Here is a 19235-nt window from a genome sequence, read left to right as displayed (position 1 = left end):
TGGGACCACGTGAGGGAGGTTTTTAAAAAACACAGATTGCTGATGGTCTAATTCAATGGTCCTAAGAATCTGTGTCTTAAAAAACACCCCAGTGGAGACTTCCCTGGTATTCCAGTGGTAAAGAATCCGCTTTACAATGCAGGGGACACGGGTTCGATCCCTGGTCAGGGAACTAAGATCCTACGTGCCTCGGGGCAACTAAGCCCGTACGCCATAAGTATTGAGCTCGCGCACCTCAACTAGAGAGCCCACGCGCCACAAACTACAGAACCCACACGCCCTGGAGCCCGCAGTCCACAACTAGAGAGAAGCCACCACAGCGAAGAGCTCGCGCGCTGCAACGAGAGATCCCGCAAGCCGCAACTAAGACCCGATGTAGCCAATAATAAATGAAAACAGAAGAAAAGAAAACAAAAAAACACCCCAGTTCTCAGGCAGGTTTGTGAAACAGCTCATATTTACAAATGTAAGAGATGAATATCATTTCCCCAGACCTCAGGGATGCCAAGATTTTGCTTCCTCTCTTTGTCCCAGCTAAGATGGGGCCAGCCCAGGCCCTGCCCATGGTCTCTACCCATGAAGTTCTCCGTCCCATTCCTTTACTATTGTAACTTGGCCTCTTAGCACCTCCCAGCAAAGACCCAGAGTAGGAGGAGAGGGCAGGAAAGAGAAGGGTCTGAGCCAATGCATAAATTGCCTTTAGTTACCCAAACTGGGGAAGCTGGCATGGAGGCTAGCCAAGCCACAAGTCTGAGAACCAGCCAGAGTTTGAATAAGCCGGTGAAGGATCCAGGTGATAGCTCACCCTTTTGCCTCTGGCTAGTAAAAATGTGTTGGTTGAATCCCAAGACATACATCTTATATTTATTTGACTGGCTTTGCTTGTGTTTTTCTAACCTTGCTGGATATTTTTTCCGAGGGGCAGGGGGTGGGGTTGGGGGAGAAAGTCTGGGACAACTTTTTACGTTTGAAATTCCCAAATATCCTTATTCAATGACGAGCACTGTGGCATGGGTGATTCCAAACCAGAGATTATTAAAAAGTCACTGCCATTAGTTTTAGGGTGAGTGGCATGGAGTGGATCCCCCCCCCATTAAATTTACCTTCCACGTTTGCCTCAGCCTCACGTCATCTCAGTATTGCTTTACACTCTGGGAGAATGTTTGGCTGGGAGGTTGGGACGAGGGGAGCTCAGGCTTGGAGCAGTCTCACAGCTGAAGAGTCAGGCTTCGAGGATTCCTGGGTGTTAGCACTGAGCCAGACACATCTTATAAGTGAGGAGACTGAGGCGTGAGGAGATTGAGACAAGAGGTCCTAATTCCCAATCCACCTCCATTCCTTGGGTGCCCACGCTGTCTCTGTACTTCCAGGTTTGGGCTGTTTTTATCTGCTCACTTGCCTTCAACAGCTATTGAACCGCTGTGATTCCAGGAGCACCTCGCAGCCCAGTTCTTGGCACAGGGTGTGGGGCCAGTGTTTGTGGAGGAAGGAGGGCTGGGTTCTAGCCCTGTTGCTGCTACGCAGCTGGGGGACCGTGGGCAAGTCGCTTGGACATCTAAGCCTCAGTTCCTTATCTGTACCTCAGGGAGCTGAAATACTCAGATTGTAAGGGCCCTTCCAGCTTCTAGGCTTCTGCAGGTCAGACTCAGCATTACCCTGGAGCTGTACAAATGAGAAGGCCAAGAGTTCTGCTCAAAGAATAAACCTCGCTGGTGGGGAAGCCCTCACCGATCCCAGAAAGGAAAAGTCGAGGCAGGAGCCGCTCCCTCCCTTCCCCAAGGTCACAGGCGCAGAGGTGAGCCGAGTATGGGAGCGAGGCCTCCCCCCAGGAGCCAGATGGGAGGCCCAGGCGGGCGTGGAGGAGGGGGAGCCAGACTCCTGCCCCGCTGCTGCTTATTTATAGCCCGTGCTCCTCCAGCCCTGGGCCGGACGGTACAGGAGGGGAGAAAAGGCAGCTCGGAGGAGATGCCAAGGGGGCTTAAGCAGCTGAATCGAATGAGACAATGAGACGTATAAGTCAGTACTGACTGCCTCTTCCTGTGAGAGGCTTGGCCAGCTTGCCGGGTGCCAGGGTCTGGGAGGTGACACACCCTGGCTGTCCCCTGGCCTTTAATGCCTCTCCTTTGTCTGTCGCTCCCTGTGTGCAGTCACTGGCTCCAGGTTTCCTCCAAGTGCACGTTTCTCCTCACTCCACACTCTAGACCTTCCTGCAGCCTGAAGGCCCAAGCTCCTCCTAGTCCTAAAACCAAAGCTAGGAAGCCAGGGGCCTCCTTTTCCCCCTGTTTCCTTGGCCGTTTTCCTGCCTAATTCCTTACAGCTGGCCTTTTGGGCAGGTTACCCGGTTCAAGCCCTGTTTTTACACGTGGACCTGTGGTCGGGGGCACCGGAGGGTGGGCGCTAAGCGACCCTGGTGGGTCTCCTCAGGCTCCCTCCACTACACCTCATTCGCGCCTGCCTTGCTGTCTCCAAATGAAGCCTGGAGACCCCGACCTCTCGCACCCAATTCTTTCCTCACAAACCCTCCCGAGCAGAGCAGAGCTCCCGGCCACCGAGCAGGGAGGCCTTGCTGCCCTTCTCGGAGACCCATGGCCGAGCCTCCCTCCTGGCCCTCTACATCAAGTCTAAGCGGTCTTAGCCCAGCTCTTAGGTGGCAATGATGAGGATACCAGGGGGGGAAAATGGTTTTCTTAGCTGCTTTGGATTGTCTGGGGGAAAGGGGCAGGCAGTGACAGTGTGGGGCGGAGGGGAACCCCGTGGTGGGCTCTTTGTTGGGGGCCGGAGGGAGAGGAAGCAGCCGATGAAATGTGCCCGAGGCTGGCTGAGGGGAGGCTCATGTGAGATTCCTGAAAGACAGGTTATGAAGAGGCCAGGAGGCTATTTTTTATTATTATTTAGCAAATATTTTAGTAGCCGTGATGTGTCAGGCCCTAAACTACGTGCTAAGGATACAAAGAGGATATGTTGGAGGCCACTTTGTGTGGATCTTGGTGTAATAAGTGCTGTGCTACAGGTACTGGGAAGCGAGGCCCTGGGGTGGGGGTGGGGCATCTGGAGACAACTGAGTGTGAGCAGGTGAAGCCTGGTACTCAGGCCTGGCCTCGGCTTGGAATCACCTGGGGAGCTTTCAACACCCACCTCCCCCCGCAACCAAAAGCCCTGGCCACACCCCTGACCAATTAAATTAGAATCGCCGGGGATGGAACCTAGGTACCAATACTGGAACTTGCAAAGTGAAGCCAAGGTGGGGACCACTGGTTTATGGGATAATTTATGTCTCAGGTTTGCAGGGGAATGGAATGGCTAAATGCATGACTATTGTTGGTTGTTTTTTTTTTCAGATTGAGCCTGCTTATTCACACTTTCTAGGGAGCCATGAGCATTGTTTTCTGGATTTGGGTCTGGGAGGAGCAGGAAAACGGAGGAGGGAAGGCAGGAAGGGGGAGGGGAGAGGAGAAATTTGGGGCTGTGGCATCTAAGCTCTAAGTGGCATTGTCACAAACCACGCCTCCCTTACTGCCAGGACCTCCTGCAGAATTCCCCCAGTTCCATGTCTGGAGTCTCCAATAACCCCCAGGGGATTGTGGTCCCAGCCTCAGCGCTCCAGCAGGGCAACATCGCCATGACAACTGTCAACTCACAAGTGGTGTCAGGTCTGTGCAGCGGATTGTGGGGAACACCCCTGGGAGGAGGCCGGGTGGCCCTGAGGGAATTCCAGGGTTGGGGGGCAGGGCACTGAACAAAACGTCCTAGGAAATGGGAGAGGTGCCCCCTGCCGAGGGAGGGGCTTCCAGCTGAGTTTCTTGACTAAAGTGTTCTGTAAGCTTATAGATGGTTAGCAAGATCTGATGATGGTGGTTTGGAACAAATTTGGGTCAAAGTCTCATAAGCCTGTCAGAGACCCTTCCGCCAAACACACAGACAGACTCTATTCTCTGGACCCCATTCCCATCCCACCCCTCCTCCACAGGGGCTGAATGCCTCCAGAGTAGAGGATTTTTACACGTGAGTGCCAAGGGCATTGGGCACCCTGCTTGCCCTCACTCCTACCCACCCCTATGGCAGGGGACTCCAAAAGTGGTTGTCTCCTCAGGTGGAGCCTTATACCAGCCGGTTACCATGGTAACCTCCCAGGGTCAGGTGGTCACCCAAGCAATCCCCCAGGGAGCCATCCAGATCCAGAACACACAGGTGAGTGTGTGTGTACAGTGTAGGTGTGTGCACATGTGCATGGGTTTGGGGGAGGGCAACCGTACGCTTCACTGCCTGCTAGGCACTTTACACCAGTAACTCCTTACATCCTCATTATTCCTCTAAGGGGCATCATTACCCCCACTTGACAGAAAAGAAGGTGGGTGTTGGAAAGGTTTTATCAACTGGGATTTTGCTGCCTCTCGGGGTTACATCGAGGGATCCTGCACTTCCTATTCCTGGTCTACACTCCGAGCCACTCTGTAGCTCACTGGGGTAGAGCGTACACAAGGGGGCCAGGGTGGGAGTGAGAAGATCTGAAGTCAGAGGCCCGAGATCTGACATTAACTCTGCCATCTCGGATAAGTCACCTAACCTCTCTGAGCCTCTGAGTTTTTATCCATAGACGAGGGATTAACAGCAGCTGCACACAGCCCCACCAGCCTACAGAGCTGATGTGAGGGCTGACCACGGTAATGCATAGGAAAGCGCTGTGCAGACTCTAATGTACCCCAGGAACGCTACTAACTATTGGATGGCTTACGGCAAATCTCTCTCCTGTGCCCTTTGCATGACCCTGTTTCCTCTGTCTCCTCTCTCATCCCCTTCTCCTCCTCCCCTCTTCCTCCTTCTCCTCCTCCTTCTCCTTCTTCCCTTCTCCCATTCTCCGAGAGGCTGGCGCTGGGTGACAGGAAAGGGAACCTCCCCCGGGCCCTCAGAATGAGATGGGAAAGGGGATTGGCAGCGAGAGGCTGCCGTCTCTATGGCAACAGGTCCCTAGCCGCTGGCCCGCCAGGCTGCTGATGCTGGTTTTTTCTCCACGTGCCCTGAAGGTTAACCTTGACCTCACCTCCCTCCTGGACAATGAGGATAAGAAGTCCAAGAGCAAACGAGGAGTCTTGCCCAAGCACGCCACCAATATAATGCGTTCTTGGCTCTTCCAGCATCTCATGGTGAGTGTGTGTGTGTCGGGGTGTGGAGCTGCAGCGTGGGGTACGAATAAGCCCTTGGGCACCAGGCCATCCTCCCTAGATCTGCAGAGGGCGTGGCCTCAACGAGAGGCCCTCTGATAGGGATACCATCTTCCAGAGGCCAGGGCAGAGGGAGCCTTAAATGGGACCTACAGCTGGGAGTTCCAGTGCTTGCGGCTGCTGCCTCAAAAAAGTGTGACATCGATGAGGGAGTGGGGACAGACGCATTCTGGAGAGAACGAAGTACTGGGCAAGCGGACGGGGTTGTCTCAGGGACAGGGTGAGACTCCGTGGGAGCTGGGGCTGTGCTCACTGCTTCAGAGCCTCCCCCTGCGGTCGGCCATGCTCACCCCTGCCCTCTCCCGTGGAAAAAAATGCTGATTCTCCACCAGGACTCTTCTGCTTCCCGAGTCCTCAGTGCTGGGGGAAGCAGAGGGTGCGCGTCCATTTCCCTCTGATCAGAGGAGGCACAGGCTGGGGAGCCATGGTTGAGCCCAGCCCCCGGGGGAGCAGCCCAGGCCGAAATCCTGGCCTCACGTAACCAGCCGAGCTCAGAAACACAGAGCAGCTGCTTTCATGAGCCTCTTTCGTAAAATGACGACACAGCCTCAGATTTAAGTATAATGTTTATAAAGCACCTGCCGTGTGCACCTAACGTGACGGTAGTTGTGTTTGTGTGCAGTGTAGGTTGCAGCAGACAGGCCTTGAATATCAGGAGTGACTTCAACACTGCGACCTCCTAGTATCACTCAAGGGCTGGAGCCATAAAGAAAGCCAGTGACTCTGTCTGGGCTGAGTGTGTGTGTGTGTGTGTGTCTGGGGTAGGGAGGTAGATTCTTCGAGCACAGGCGGGCTCCCAGTGGTCTGCAAGCTCTTGGCCTGGCATGAGTAATAGACACACAGACAGAAGACAAATACCAAGCTTGGGGCTGTAGATATATTGGTCGGAAAAGTGTGGGGAAGAATCAGGAGTTAGGGGGACTCTTTCTTCAGAGAAAAGGAGAGGAAGCCAGTGGATCGTGGGAACTAATTAATCAGTCAATCATCAGCCCTTTATTTGAAATGGAAGTGCCTCCAAAAGCCAGGGCGCCCAGGCCCAGTTGGTCCTAGGATCTGGGGGTCTTAGGATCTCCTGCCCCCCAGCAGATGGCCAGAACTGCTCTGAGGTGCTGGATGTGGCCTGAGCTCTGCGCCCCCCCACCGGTATGTACACCCTCCCCGCCGACTCTGGGGAATGAGGACTCGGGGCCACCCCAGCGTTTGCTGAGGAAGCACATCTTGAAGGCACCACCTTGGGAGCAAACAATAACCAAATTTGGAGAGAAAGCGCTGGAAGGCTGAGGGTTAAAGCGAGGAAAGGAGGTTGGAGAGACTCCCGGAGCCTAGTGATGAAGCCAGGCCCAGCCTCGGCCTCTTACTCTGACTCAGGATCTGGAGCTCACGGTGGGGATGCCCAGGTCTCCTGCCTGTTCTCTCTTCCATGTTGTTAGAGAGCCAGAGGACTCGGATGGACTTGGTGGCCCTGAGAGCCCAGTGTCTGTGCGAAGCTCCCAGCCCCAGCGCCGGGAAGAGGGCCTCTGTAGGGGAGGTTGTGTCCCTGTGCACTGACCTGTAACACCCAAGTTGGGGTCACCCAGGCTACCTCCCCAGCCCCAGCCATGGACCTAGAGGAGGCCATGTGTTACGCTGTGATGCTGTGTAACTGTAGGACTGTGGGTTTGCTGGAAAGCTCGTGGGCTTTTGAGGCAACCAAACCCAGCTTCACATCTAGGCTTTCCCTCTTCCTCTGTGATCTGGCCACACTCACCTCTTGTGGAGATCATGACGAAGCAGTGAAATGAGTGCAAAGACCCTAGCACACTGGGTCTTATTAGATGTTCGTTCCCTCCCTTCTCTTCCTTTCCCTACCCCCATCCTGTGCATGTTTGAAGACTGATGTGAACACACCTACAACCTTACTTCTGAGGGGAGAAAAGGCAAGTATAGGAGGGAGAGGAGCCTGGTGTCCAGGCCAGGGCCCCCCACTGACTCCTGTCACTTCCGGTGCCTCCCGCACCCGATGGCAACTCACCCCTGAGTTAAGTCTTCAGCCTGAGACGGAGGGTCACACTATCCATCCCTCCTCTGACCTTGGACTCAGTTCATGTCCTGCCTCTTGCCCTGCCCTTCGCCCCCCTCCTGCTGAGCCCCCTCAATAGCTCAGGGTCTTTCCCTTCCACTCCACAGCCACCTCCAGCCAGACGTGGGAAGGCAGAGGAAGGTGGAGGCAGGGAAGAGAGGGTGTAGCAGCTGAGCACAAAGCAGAGAGGAAAGAAGGACCCAGGTTAGAGCTGCAGGAGGGACCTGGAACGATGGCGGGGACTGGCTGAACAGCGCGAGTGAGGCCGTCACCCACCCCGGGCCCTCTGCATCTCAGAGTGCACTCAGTGTGGATACTGTTGATAAAGCACTTGACATTGGCAAGTCCTCCCCCACTTAATGCCTTCCCCACAGAGGCCACGGAGAGAGGACAAGAGAGTGACCCGTGGACCTTTAAAGTCAGAACTCAGAACTTCTGGAAGAGGGGGAGGAAGAAGATGGGGAGAAGTCCAGGCTCTAGGGACTTAGCATGACGCAGTTGTCCCCTGCAGGCCAAGGCTGGCTTCCCAGATACAGGTGGGCACACAATTCCCCTAAACCCCAGCTCAGGAAAAAGCCTGTGAAGGCTCTTGGTAACAGGGCACAGTGGAAAGAAGACAGGCTTTCAAGCCAGACAGACAGGAGTATGAACTGAGGCCCTTCCACTAGCTGGGCAATCACTTTATTTCTTTGAAAAAGGAGATAATACCCATTTTCCATGGTTGAGAAAACTAAATGAGATAACTTATGTAAAGAGCCATGCCTGATACACAATCACACTCAAGAAATGTGAACTTTCTAGAACAGCAGACCAAGAGCAAGTTTTTGAGGCCAAGGCCCAACATCTGTGAAAGTTATTTAGAGGTGGATGGCTGATCTATTGTTCTGATCTGTAATACCTCCTGATTCTCCCATCATTTGACCCTAAGAATACATTGACTAATACTGTTACTTACCTGTTCTGTGTGTATATGTGTGTGTCAAATCTACATGTTGTATATCTCTGACTCAGCTGTCAATTGTTTAAGAATAGAGATCATATCAGCTCGGTGCTTTGTGACCACCTAGAGGGGTGGGATAGGGAGTGTGGGAGGGAGGGAGATGCAAGAGGGAAGAGATATGGGAACATATTTATATGTATAACTGATTCACTTTATTATAAAGCAGAAAGTAACACACCATTGTAAAGCAATTATACTTCAATAAAGATGTTTTTTAAAAAAAAAAAAAAAAGAATCTTGAACAACTGGAAAAAAAAAAAAAAAAAAGAATAGAGATCATACATGATACCTCTTCTCTGGGCCCCAAAGCATTTCTTCCCAAAGTGGGTACCTTTACAGGATGTTATAGGCGTTGCTCCCAAGAAAGTGTACCCTGATGAAACAGATTTGGGAAAATCTGGTTATATGAAGTTTAGCTTATTTCTTTACCCTTAGTATACTAGGGGGGCATTATGAATTTGCAAGAGGGGGCATGGCTTGAAGCTTTTCCCAAATATTTGATCACTCTGTGTCACTCTTGTTTTCATTGTTGCTCTGAGGAACAACTCTGAGGCTGTAGTTCTTGGAGAACCCCACTCTGTGGCAACGTTGTATTAGGCATATAGTAGCTGTTCAGTCTTAGAAAAGGTATGAAAAAGGGCAGATCTCAATATCAGTCGATGTTCTCATATCCAGTGCAGGGGAGACAACTAATTTGTTGATTGTTTAATTGGAAAAGTTGATTGAAGAAAGAATCAACCATTAAAAAGATACGTTTTATTTTTTTAATTTATTTTATTGAAGTAGAGTTGATTTACAATATTGTGTTAATTTCTGCTGTACAGCAAAGTGACTCAGTTATACATGTATATATTTACATTCTTTTTCATATTCTTTTCCATTATGGTTTATCACAGGATATTGAATATAGTTCCCTGTGCTATACAGTACGACCTTGTTGTTTATCTGTCCTATATATACTAGTTTATATCTGCTAACCCCAAACTCCCAATCCTTCCCTCCCCCACCCCCATCCCCCTTGGCAACCACAAGTCTGTTCTCTGTATCTGTGAGTCTGTTTCTGTTTCATAGATATGTTCATTTGTATCATATTTTAGATTCCACATACAAGTGATATCATATGGTATTTGTCTTTCTCTTTCTGACTTACTTCACTTAGTATGATAATTTCTAGGTCCGTCCATGTTGCTGCAAATGGCATTATTTCAGCCTTTTTTATGGCTGAGTAGTATTCCAGTGTGTGTGTGTGTGTGTGTGTGTGTGTGTGTGTGTGTGTGTATACCACATCTTCTTTATCCATTTATCTGTCGATGGACATTTAGGTTGTGTCCATGTCTTGGCTATTGTGAATAGTGCTGCTATGAACATAGGGGTACATGTAAGATACATTTTATTTTGATTTAAAAGACATACATAATATATTTGTTTGCTAATGTTTTGATATAAGGACAAGGTCATTTTCTGATTAAAGTTTGTCATTTTACTTGCACAGACTTCTCCTATAATATAAGATCTATAAATTTCATCTTTATTTAAAATGGAATAAGAACTTTGGCTTTGGGGAAGTAATCTGTCTGCAGGATATTTCTAGATTTTTATTGTGTATCCCAGTCTCTTATACTTGTCTCACCTGATCTCACTTTTAAGCAAATTTGAGTCTGGAGTCTTTCCAAAGCACTCCACTTAGTTTTCTTAGCAACAACTCTTGCTTTTTGCACTCATATTTTATTGGTTTACAGAATAAAGTTACATAATTACAGTAACACGTATAACTGGCATAAACTAGTCAACACAAACACTGCTGACTTTCTGACAAGCACATAAATTGGCTAATGAACATTCTACAAAGTAACCTATTCATCTCAAGCCTTCAGGACACTGGAGACAGCAGTTCTAATGGTTGACAGCAGAAAGGGAGAGCGTGGTATAATCTGCAGATTTGTTTAATAGAGATCGGTTATTAGAACTTCTATTGTAGATGCTGGTTTTCCTGTTTTCTTCTTTCCCTCAGGCAGAAGTTAGTATTCTTTGATTCCTTTTGCCCTGTGTCCGAGGCTTCTTGTCATTTCCACTGTTCTGTGGCACTAGCAGCTATAGAAATGTATTCAGATGACAGCGTGCTCCTGAGATGGAGGCTAAACCCCAGAGCCTTTTTGCTGTTAGGCTGCAGTGAGACTGGGATGGTTTCATCCATTAGTTCCTTGCTTCTGGGTCCCTGAAGAATACAGTGAGATTTTCTTGCTACTGCATTTTGGCTGAAAGCAGCTAAACTCCTGCTGGAAGCAATCATTCCATTGCAAATCCAGATAGGGTGAGAAACCCTGGCAGAGGGTCCTCTCCATGGAGGAGAGAGGGAGGGGCGCAGCTCAACCCCCGCTTCTGCCCTCATTCCCTCTTTTCCAGATCCCAGCCTCCCCCTGTCCTGCCTGGGTGATTCTGCTTATTCCCATCAAAAATGTGACTGTTCTCTGTGCTGCTGTTACCCAAGCACAGGAGCAAGTTTACAGAGTATTTTCTGTGTGGGAGGAGAGGGTTGGGGGAGCCTAGAGAAGAAACCAAGCCCCAGCAGCCCTGCCACCATCAAAGGAGCCCCTCCTCCCTTAGCTACTTCCGTGTGCCAGGTGCGGGCCAAGCATCTTCCTGCATCATCTCGTTTCACCCGCCCAGCCAGCGGGTGAAATGATCCTCATTTTACCAATAACAAAACTAGGCTCCATGAAGGTAACGCATTCCCCAAGGTCCCGCAGGATTTGAACCCAGGTCTGTGTGGCTTGAGCCTCTAATGTCTCACCCACTAGGCTGTTACTGCCTCTGCATTGACGCAAGAAACCACAGCATCTCTCGGTTCCCATGCAAAGTCTAGGTAAAGCAAAGGGGGACCCCGACCCTCAGCTGAGGCCCAGAGCCCCGTCCTGGGACAGCTGCAGGATTTTGATAGCCTGGCCCTAGTTTTAGATACAGTGAGGCTGTCTTACTATCTCATCCCTTCCTCTTCCTTCCGTATCCATCACATTCACAAGCCTGGCACGCATCCAGCCAGGGTCACAGTTGCACTCTGCTTGCCGCCATCTCACCCCCGCCCCACAGAGCAGAGGACCTTGCTCCAGGGCCCTCGTATAAACTCGGCTATAGTCACAAAAGCTGAGTGCACAAAAACACCAGGGGCCTTCTCTGTTTGATTCTTTTGGTATTGAAATATAACTCACATGCCATAAAATTCACTCTTTTTAACTGTACAATTCAGAGGTTTCAAGTGTATTTACAAAGCTCTGCAATCATCACCACTATATAATTCCAGAATATTTCATCACCCTGGAAAGAAACCCTGTACTCATTAGCCGTCACTCCCCTGCCTCTAGAAGCCAGTGATCTACTTTCTGTCTCGATGGGTTTGCCTATTTTGGATAATTCACATGAATGAAATCGTACGATATGGAGTCTTTCGTGACTGACTTCTTTCATTTAGCGTGATGTGTTCAGGGTTCATCCATATTGTACCATATAGCAGTGCTTCATTCCTGTGTATGACTGAACAGTATCCCATTGTGTAGAGAGACCACATTAGGTTTATCCGTTCATCAGTTTATGGACATTTGGGTTGTTTCAACTTTTGGGCCTTGAGTGATGCTGCTACACACGTTCCTGTACACCCCACGATTCTGAGCCCGTCCTTATCTTTGAGATTCTTTGTCAGATTCCCAGCTATCCTCACCCACAGGGCTAGAGCCTCACATGCTGGGCTCATCCCTGCTGGAAGAAACAGGGTTGCTGCACACCCGGGTACAGTGTGTGCCCTGCACACAGGCTCCCAGCCAAGGAAGGCTTGTGGAGGTGAGATCCAGTTGGTTGCCTCTGCGCCTTGGTGTTGCCTTCAGTCACTCAGCAAACATTCTTGCCCCCTTCCCTGTGCCTAGCATTGTATTAAGCTCTGAAGGAAGCATGCATCTATCCCTGTCAGAGGCCTATGTACAGGCTTCATCGACAGCTGACTTAGAACAGTGGTGGCTCTTACAACAGAGAGAGACAGTCTATGGAAAGGGCATGGTACTCGGAGGCAGGATCTAGATTTGAGTCTCACTGCCCCCTCTACATAGCCAGCAGACCTGCGGTGAATTGCTTAACCTCATTAAGCCTCAGTTTCTTCTGCTGTAAAATGGGAATCATGATACCCAGCTCAGAGTGTTGTTGTGAGGATAGAATAAGATGATGGATGTGAAGGTACTTTGTCCTGATACAGACACAGATGCTGCTACAAATACCCCCAGTCTCTCTCCAGGAATCCCCACAATCTGCCCTGCCTTGGAAAATGCTGAGAGAAACCTTGACACTTCTAGGGAATCTGTGGGGGAAAGTAAGAAACCTTGAAAAGCAAGAAAATGGCCTAGGGAGACTGAACCATTCTTGTTCCAGAATATCTTGTCTGCTACTTTTTCCTTTAACTTCATCACCTTATCTGAAATCTCACTCATCAGAGACCCACTTAAAATTATCCAATCCTTGTCAAAATACCTACAGCGAGGCCCTGAGGCCATCACTCCTTCACAGCTTAGGTATGAATTAGTCCAAAAGCTTGGTTTTCTATACCCACTCAGCTAAGATCACTTTCATAGGAAAAGTGCCAGTGCTTATTATTGGTAGAAGATGAAGATTAGAACATTTTTAAACACAGCATTTTGAGGAGGTAAGCCAGACTGGGGTGCCAGAGGAAAGGTTCCTAGCAATTGTTTTCAACCTCTTCTAGGTCCTTGACCCTTTTGAGAATCTGATGAAAGCTTTATCTCCATCATCATGAACATAGTTGCAGGGGATTTGACCGTGAAGCCCTAGAGGCCAGAGGCCTCCAATTCAGGAAGCTGACTGTAGGATAACATGAAGACCCGGGGATTTGTGAGAGGGGTGCTGGGAAGAGTCAACAAGGCACCAAAAAGGGAGAAGCTGACAAAGTCTGTGCTCTCCAATCTCAGCATTTACCCAGGTCTAGTTCTGTTCCCTGAAAGTAGAGGAAGATCTCTTGTTTGTTCTTCCTGAATCCCGGGGGCTTCTCTCCACCAGAACACAGATCTTTAACTAAACTGTCCACTAACAAACACCTAAGCTTCAGGTAGGAGACATGATTTCAGCACTCAAAGGGCTGATAAATTAATCGGGGGAATAAATCATACACATACTACGAGCGGTCAACCCATGATGTAATCAAGTGCTGTTACACAAACACACACGCAAGGGGTTGGGGAATAGACGACTCGATAGAGGTGAGGGGGCTTGCCCATCTTGCTGGTCAGACACATCCAGCATAGTGTGTCCACGACTGGGCATCAGATATCAAAAGGTCCTTCGACAAGTTGTGTCCAGAGAAGGGCAGCCAGGATGGGGAAATGTCTGTTCAAATGACTTCGACAGGAAACGTGTCACGTGATGAATGGTTAAAGCCTGGGGATGTTTGGAAGATTAGTTCCTTTAGGGCAGCCTGGTACAGTAGAAGGAACAAGGCTTTGGAGGCCGACAGACCTGAGATTGAGCCCTGCTCCATTTTTTACTGACTATATGACCTTGAGCGGGTCAATCAACTTCTCTGATGTCAATTTCCTCTTCATAAAATGGAGATAATAATACCTACCTATGGTGAAGATCAACAATATGTTAAAAAGCACAGTAGCTGACAGAGGTGGAATGGACGTGGTTAAAGATACAGGGGGTGTGGGTCCCAGCTCTGCCACGTACCCCCAATATAACCTGGGGCCAGTTTTTAATGCCTCTGGGCTCAGTTTTCTCATGTGTAGAAGGTATCCCCTCCCCGTCCCCCTTCCCCCACAAATATGCTTGAAACAATCAGTTGTGGGAATAGCACTGTTAATACGTAGGCAGCCTGATACAAGCTAGAATTCCCCCACCCTCTCCTACCCATCTTCACACCCACAAACACACGCAAAGGGAATGGTGACAAGTACCATTTACCCCCTAGGGTCCTATGATCAGTCAACGAAGACATACTGAACACTTGGCACGGGCCAGGCATTTTCCTCGGCACCAGTGAGGTGGGGATGAAAAGACAGGTGTGGACCCTTTTCTCAAACATTGCAGCCTGTCTGGTTGGGGTGAAAAACAACAGATCATCCTTGTAGTGTGTGGAATCCTGGGTAGGGTGAGGGCTCAGAGCTCATGGGGGGGACTTAAGGGGTTGGGGGCAGGTTAAGAAGGACCAATCTTGCTGCCTTGAGAAGGATGGATTGAAGAAGAAGCCAGAGGGAGGGAGAGTGGTTTTGTAATTGCAGGAGGGTGAAGAAAGGGAAAGCAGTAGATTTTTACAATGAGAAACTATACGGCAATGAACATGAACGTGATTGTTACACAGAACAGCCATAAGTGGATCTCACACCATACTGTGGAGTGAAATACTACATGCTATATGATTCCATTTATATAGAGTCCAAAACCAGGCAAAACTAAACCATAATGGTTAAGGATGTAACATAGATAGTAAAACTATAAGGAAAAGCAAAAAATGTAATTACCATAAACATCAGGTTATCTTTGGGGAGGATATCTTTGGAGGTAAGTGATTGGGAGGGGGCAGAAAAGGGGCTGCTGGGGTGCTGGTAGAATTCTATTTTTTGACCTGGCGGGTGGTCACATGGGTATTTGTGATACTACACCAAGCTATGCATTTCTGTTCTTTGTGCTTTTCTGTGTGTGCACAATTGTAAGTGGGGAGGGGAGTTGAAAAGAGAGAGAAATGGAAGAGTGGGACATATAAGCAAGGGCAGCTACAGCAGGAAAGGGAGGGTCCTTGGGTGACTTGTGTGCTCCTCTCCATCCCAAACTGCTCCAGCGTCTCGGAAGTCAGGGTGTGCCCTGCATCTCCGATGTGATGAAAGGTGGTTGTTTCAGGGCCCGTCACCATCCTGGCTGCCTCCCTCCGGCTGGTCTCTGGCCCTTCTAGAGCAGCGGCCACGCTATCAAGCTGTGGCCGCAGCAGATCACGTGCCCACAGTTGGTCAGGAGCGAGAAGGGAAGGAGGGTGTGTTTGACCCCAGTGCAGGAAAGTGGGAAAGCCAGCTCCAGGCCCTGCTCCAGCGGCAGCTCCGACTCACACCTGCAGGCTGCTGCTTCCCACGCGCTGTGTCCCTCTGGGATGTGGCCGACCTCCTGCTGGTCTTCCTGGGCTAGGAGGTGGGTGCACCATCTTGGGTGGGCTTTGAGTGAAAGACGAGGCCAGGGGCCCATGGACCAGCCTGGCTGAGCTGCTTTCAGACCCGGGACCCTAGGGGGAACCCATAGTTCAAACTGAGAGATGCCTTCAGCTTCAATTTAGCCCAGATGAGACTTGAGTTACAGGGCCAAAAGGGAGGTGTCAGGGAAAGAGTTTGGTTAGACGTCAGAGGAGCTTCCTGATGCCAACTGTGGTGTTGTGAAACGCCTACTCAGTATAAATCCTGCAATTCCCTTCCCCAGAGACTAAATATTCAATGATACCATGTCTGGGAGGCTTCACCATGTGGTACAGTGAGTCAGTGCAGCACACGTGCTTTGCCTGCATCATTCATTCAATCATCCCTGAAGTCCAAGGAGTAATCACCATCTTCTTATTTCTATTTTAAGCCCAGGAAACTGAGGATGGCATACATCAAACAATAAATTGCCAAGGTCACGCGGCTGGTTAAGTCGTGGGTGCAGGACTTGACCTCTGCAAACACTATGCTCTTAACCACCAGGCAGCACTGCCCAGTCACCTGAGGCTCCCTGCTGGCCCTGAAAAGGAGCTGTAATTTTCTGGTCCATCCTCTGTCTCTTCTAGAGGGCTGCTGTCTGTGCCCTTCCCTCCCAACTCCAGAGGAGTTCCTCCAAATAGTGATCAGAGAGCAGCTGCCGCGGCCTGATGGCTCACCACCATCTCGCTGGATTCCTCTCCCCGTCCCTGGCCTCGAGCCGTTCCGATTGTGCTAAAAGTAGCACTGACCAAATCGAGGGCTGTCCAGGGGCCAGGACTATTTTGACTCTGTCCTCAGGAATCATCTGGTGTGAGGCGTAGACAAGCTGGAGGCATGGACAAGCTGGACCGCTCCCATGAGCTCTCAGACATGGTGCCAGGAATGTTCTGGCGACCCACCTGTCCCCAAGGCCATGCCAGATGCTGCCACTCACCCCATGGCCTCCCCCGCATGCCTCACGAGACACTGGTCCCAGGAGCGCTGGGTGGTGGGACTTGCCCCCCAGGAGGATAAGGGCTTTGTATCCCTACCATAAGAGAACAAGCAGCCAGTTTCAGGGACCCTGCCTTTCCTCCTTCTCCATTAATTGGGAGCACATTAATCTGTGGATTGATGACATCCACTCAGAATGGCGGCCCGCACCAGAAGCCTCCTTAGAGACAGCAAACATTATCTGGGTGAGGCTGAAGCATTTCCTTCTCTGGAGGTTTTTAATGGTGGACGAGATTTGCATCTGACTGACTTGACTATAAGTCCCAGTGCAAAGCCCCTGTCTGGAACGCCCAGGTCCTCCTTTACTGGGATGGCTTGGCCATTCTTCAAAATCCAATTGAAGTCCCTCCTCCCTAGGGAGGGCTCCCCTGACTTCTCTTACCACCCGATGGGTACTTACACACGACTGTTTTTTTTTTTTTTTTTTTGGCTCCAGAATCTGAGCTCTTTACTAAAACAGTTTACAGACTGCAGTGCTGAAGACACACTACTTTTTAATAGAGGGTTTTTCCTTTGCCTGTAGCCTTTCCCTCTAAGCTGTGAGCTCTATGGCCGGGTATCGTTCACTTGCGGGCACCTCCGAGGTAGCAGCTTCCCAGCATTTGTGGTTGATGAACCGGCACAGTTGGCGAGGCTCAGGGAACACGTCATCCATCTCCTTCTTGTGCTGGTTCACTCATCTGTTTCATACACGAACGCTGAATAGCCACTCTGCCTGTTACTAGTCTGGACACTGGAGATGCAATGTCTAATAAGACTGGGTCCCTGCCTGAGAGCAACTCCCAGGAGAGGGGGAGATATCTATCACCATAGAGTGGGCTAAAGGCAATTATCCAAGTGCAGCAGTGACTAACTTTGCCCCGGGGAGCTGGAGGGAAAGGCCTCACAGAGGACTTGACCTGTGAAAGGTCTTTGCAGAAGCTCAGAAACGCACGCAGTGGAAAAGTGGGAGAAAGAGCATTCCAGCAGAGGGAACAGCATGTGCAAAGGCGTGAAGGTATGAAGGGCCTAGTGGGGCCCGGGAAGGCCAAAAGGTTACTATATTTTTGCTGTGTTCTCAGACCGGTTGCCACGGGTGACAGGGAGGCTGCTCGGCTCCTTATCAGGGCCACGGGGCAGGGGAGGAGGGCTGGGCCACCACCCCTCCCGGGAGGGTGTCAGATGCATGGAGCCCCTGGGAGGCTACAGTCTCCTCCCCACCTCCCTCGGCTCCTTCCCAGTTAGATGAAATGGGCTCCTATGACACCGACGTGCTTTCCTTCTTGTTAGAATCTTAATATTATATGGAGCACGAGTCCCGGCTGCCCTGGCATTGTGGTCAGGGTCAGAGGTGTGAATTAAAACAACACACAACCCTGATTGCTTCAGTCAAGGGACCCTGAGGACACCAAAGAGGTTCCTTTCCTTTGTCACCGATATATGAGAGTCTGTGGAGGTGGTTGGTCTCAAGTTCATCCCATAGAGAGCTTTAAGCACCTTGCCAACGTTGTCCAATAATAGTGTGAAGAGCGATCTCTTATTGAGCGCTTTACAAGTATAATTTTTTTTCTTTTTTTTTTTTCTTTTATTTATGGCTGTGTTGGGTCTTCGTTTCTGTGCGAGGGCTTTCTCTAGTTGCGGCAAGCGGGGGCCACTCTTCATCGCGGTGCGTGGGCCTCTCACTATCGTGGCCTCTCTTGTTGCAGAGCACGGGCTCCAGACGCGCAGGCTCAGTAGTTGTGGCTCATGGGCCTAGCTGCTCCGCGGCATGTGGGATCTTCCCAGACCAGGGCTCGAACCCGTGTCCGCTGCATTAGCAGGCAGATTCTCAACCACTGCGCCACCAGGGAAGCCCCCGTATAATTTCTTTTAATCATTAGATGACTTTATGATGCGGGGTTAAGTGATGGGCCTGAGATCTCACAGCTCTTCATGATAGAGCCAGAATCTGAGTCCCGGTCTTCAGGACTTTGGAAAGCCCAAGCACCACTATCTCGTACCACCTCAATAAGGGGATGATTCTGACCTGAGGACAGCTTGGCCCTCTACCCTGAGAGCTCCCGAACCTCCCCTAGCTGCCAGGGCAAGGCTCTGACCCATTCAGACACTCATCACACCTATATTGCAAGCCTGCTGGGTGCCAGGTGTTATGCAGAAGCCTGGGAAAGACACACAGACACATAGACCCAGACATCATGGGGCTCACCACCCAGTGGGATCCAGAAGGTCCCCTAACCCACTGCCACCCCAAACTTTCCCAGTCTTTAATGTGACCTATTCAGCCTCCCCGGCGCTTTGGCCAACACCCACTTCTCCTAAGCTTCTCTGGTGCTTGTTACCCAAACCCCGGCACCTACTGCCTTGTTTCTGCTTTCTTTTGCTCGGCAGCCATTTGTACTTCAGGTACATGTGGAGGGTGCTGGGGATACATTAATAAGAGCTGGTCTCTGCCCTCATGAAGCACGATCCGAGAGAGAGACAAACGTGTAATCAGTGCAGGACTGAAGGCCCTGCCCCACGTCCTCACTCACCCTCACAAAGACACTGACTCCGTCTCACAAAGTGGCAGCATGAAGTGATGGGGGGAGCCCGGACCAATGTCAGAACTGATTTCCGAGCTGATGCCGCCATCTGGGGGACAGTGGAGATAGATAGTCCTTCAGTTTCTTCACCTAACCTGCCTCTTACCAAGTTTTACCGATATGCTTTATTAAGTGAAATTAAGTGCATGAAAGCATTTCATAGGCTATAAAGTATTACACAAGTCGTAGTTATCA

At 50.3% G+C, this 19235-nt stretch overlaps 1 protein-coding gene across 5 annotated transcripts in view; it reads left to right on the top strand.

The window, feature by feature from the left end:
• Window positions 1-19235, top strand: part of PKNOX2 (PBX/knotted 1 homeobox 2) — a 258254-nt gene that overhangs the window by 234107 nt on the left and 4912 nt on the right. For all 5 annotated transcript variants that reach the window (XM_061203226.1, XM_061203224.1, XM_061203225.1 and 2 more), the window contains 3 exons: window positions 3521-3650; window positions 4091-4188; window positions 5022-5141. In XM_061203226.1, the coding sequence (XP_061059209.1) occupies window positions 3521-3650; window positions 4091-4188; window positions 5022-5141 (348 nt within the window). The remainder of the gene's footprint in view (window positions 1-3520; window positions 3651-4090; window positions 4189-5021; window positions 5142-19235) is intronic.

This window comes from Eubalaena glacialis, chromosome 10 (assembly GCF_028564815.1).
Source record: "Eubalaena glacialis isolate mEubGla1 chromosome 10, mEubGla1.1.hap2.+ XY, whole genome shotgun sequence".
Taxonomy (NCBI): Eukaryota; Metazoa; Chordata; class Mammalia; order Artiodactyla; family Balaenidae; genus Eubalaena; species Eubalaena glacialis.
Note: the sequence above shows the minus strand (reverse complement) of the source record. Positions and strands in the feature narration are given on the sequence as shown.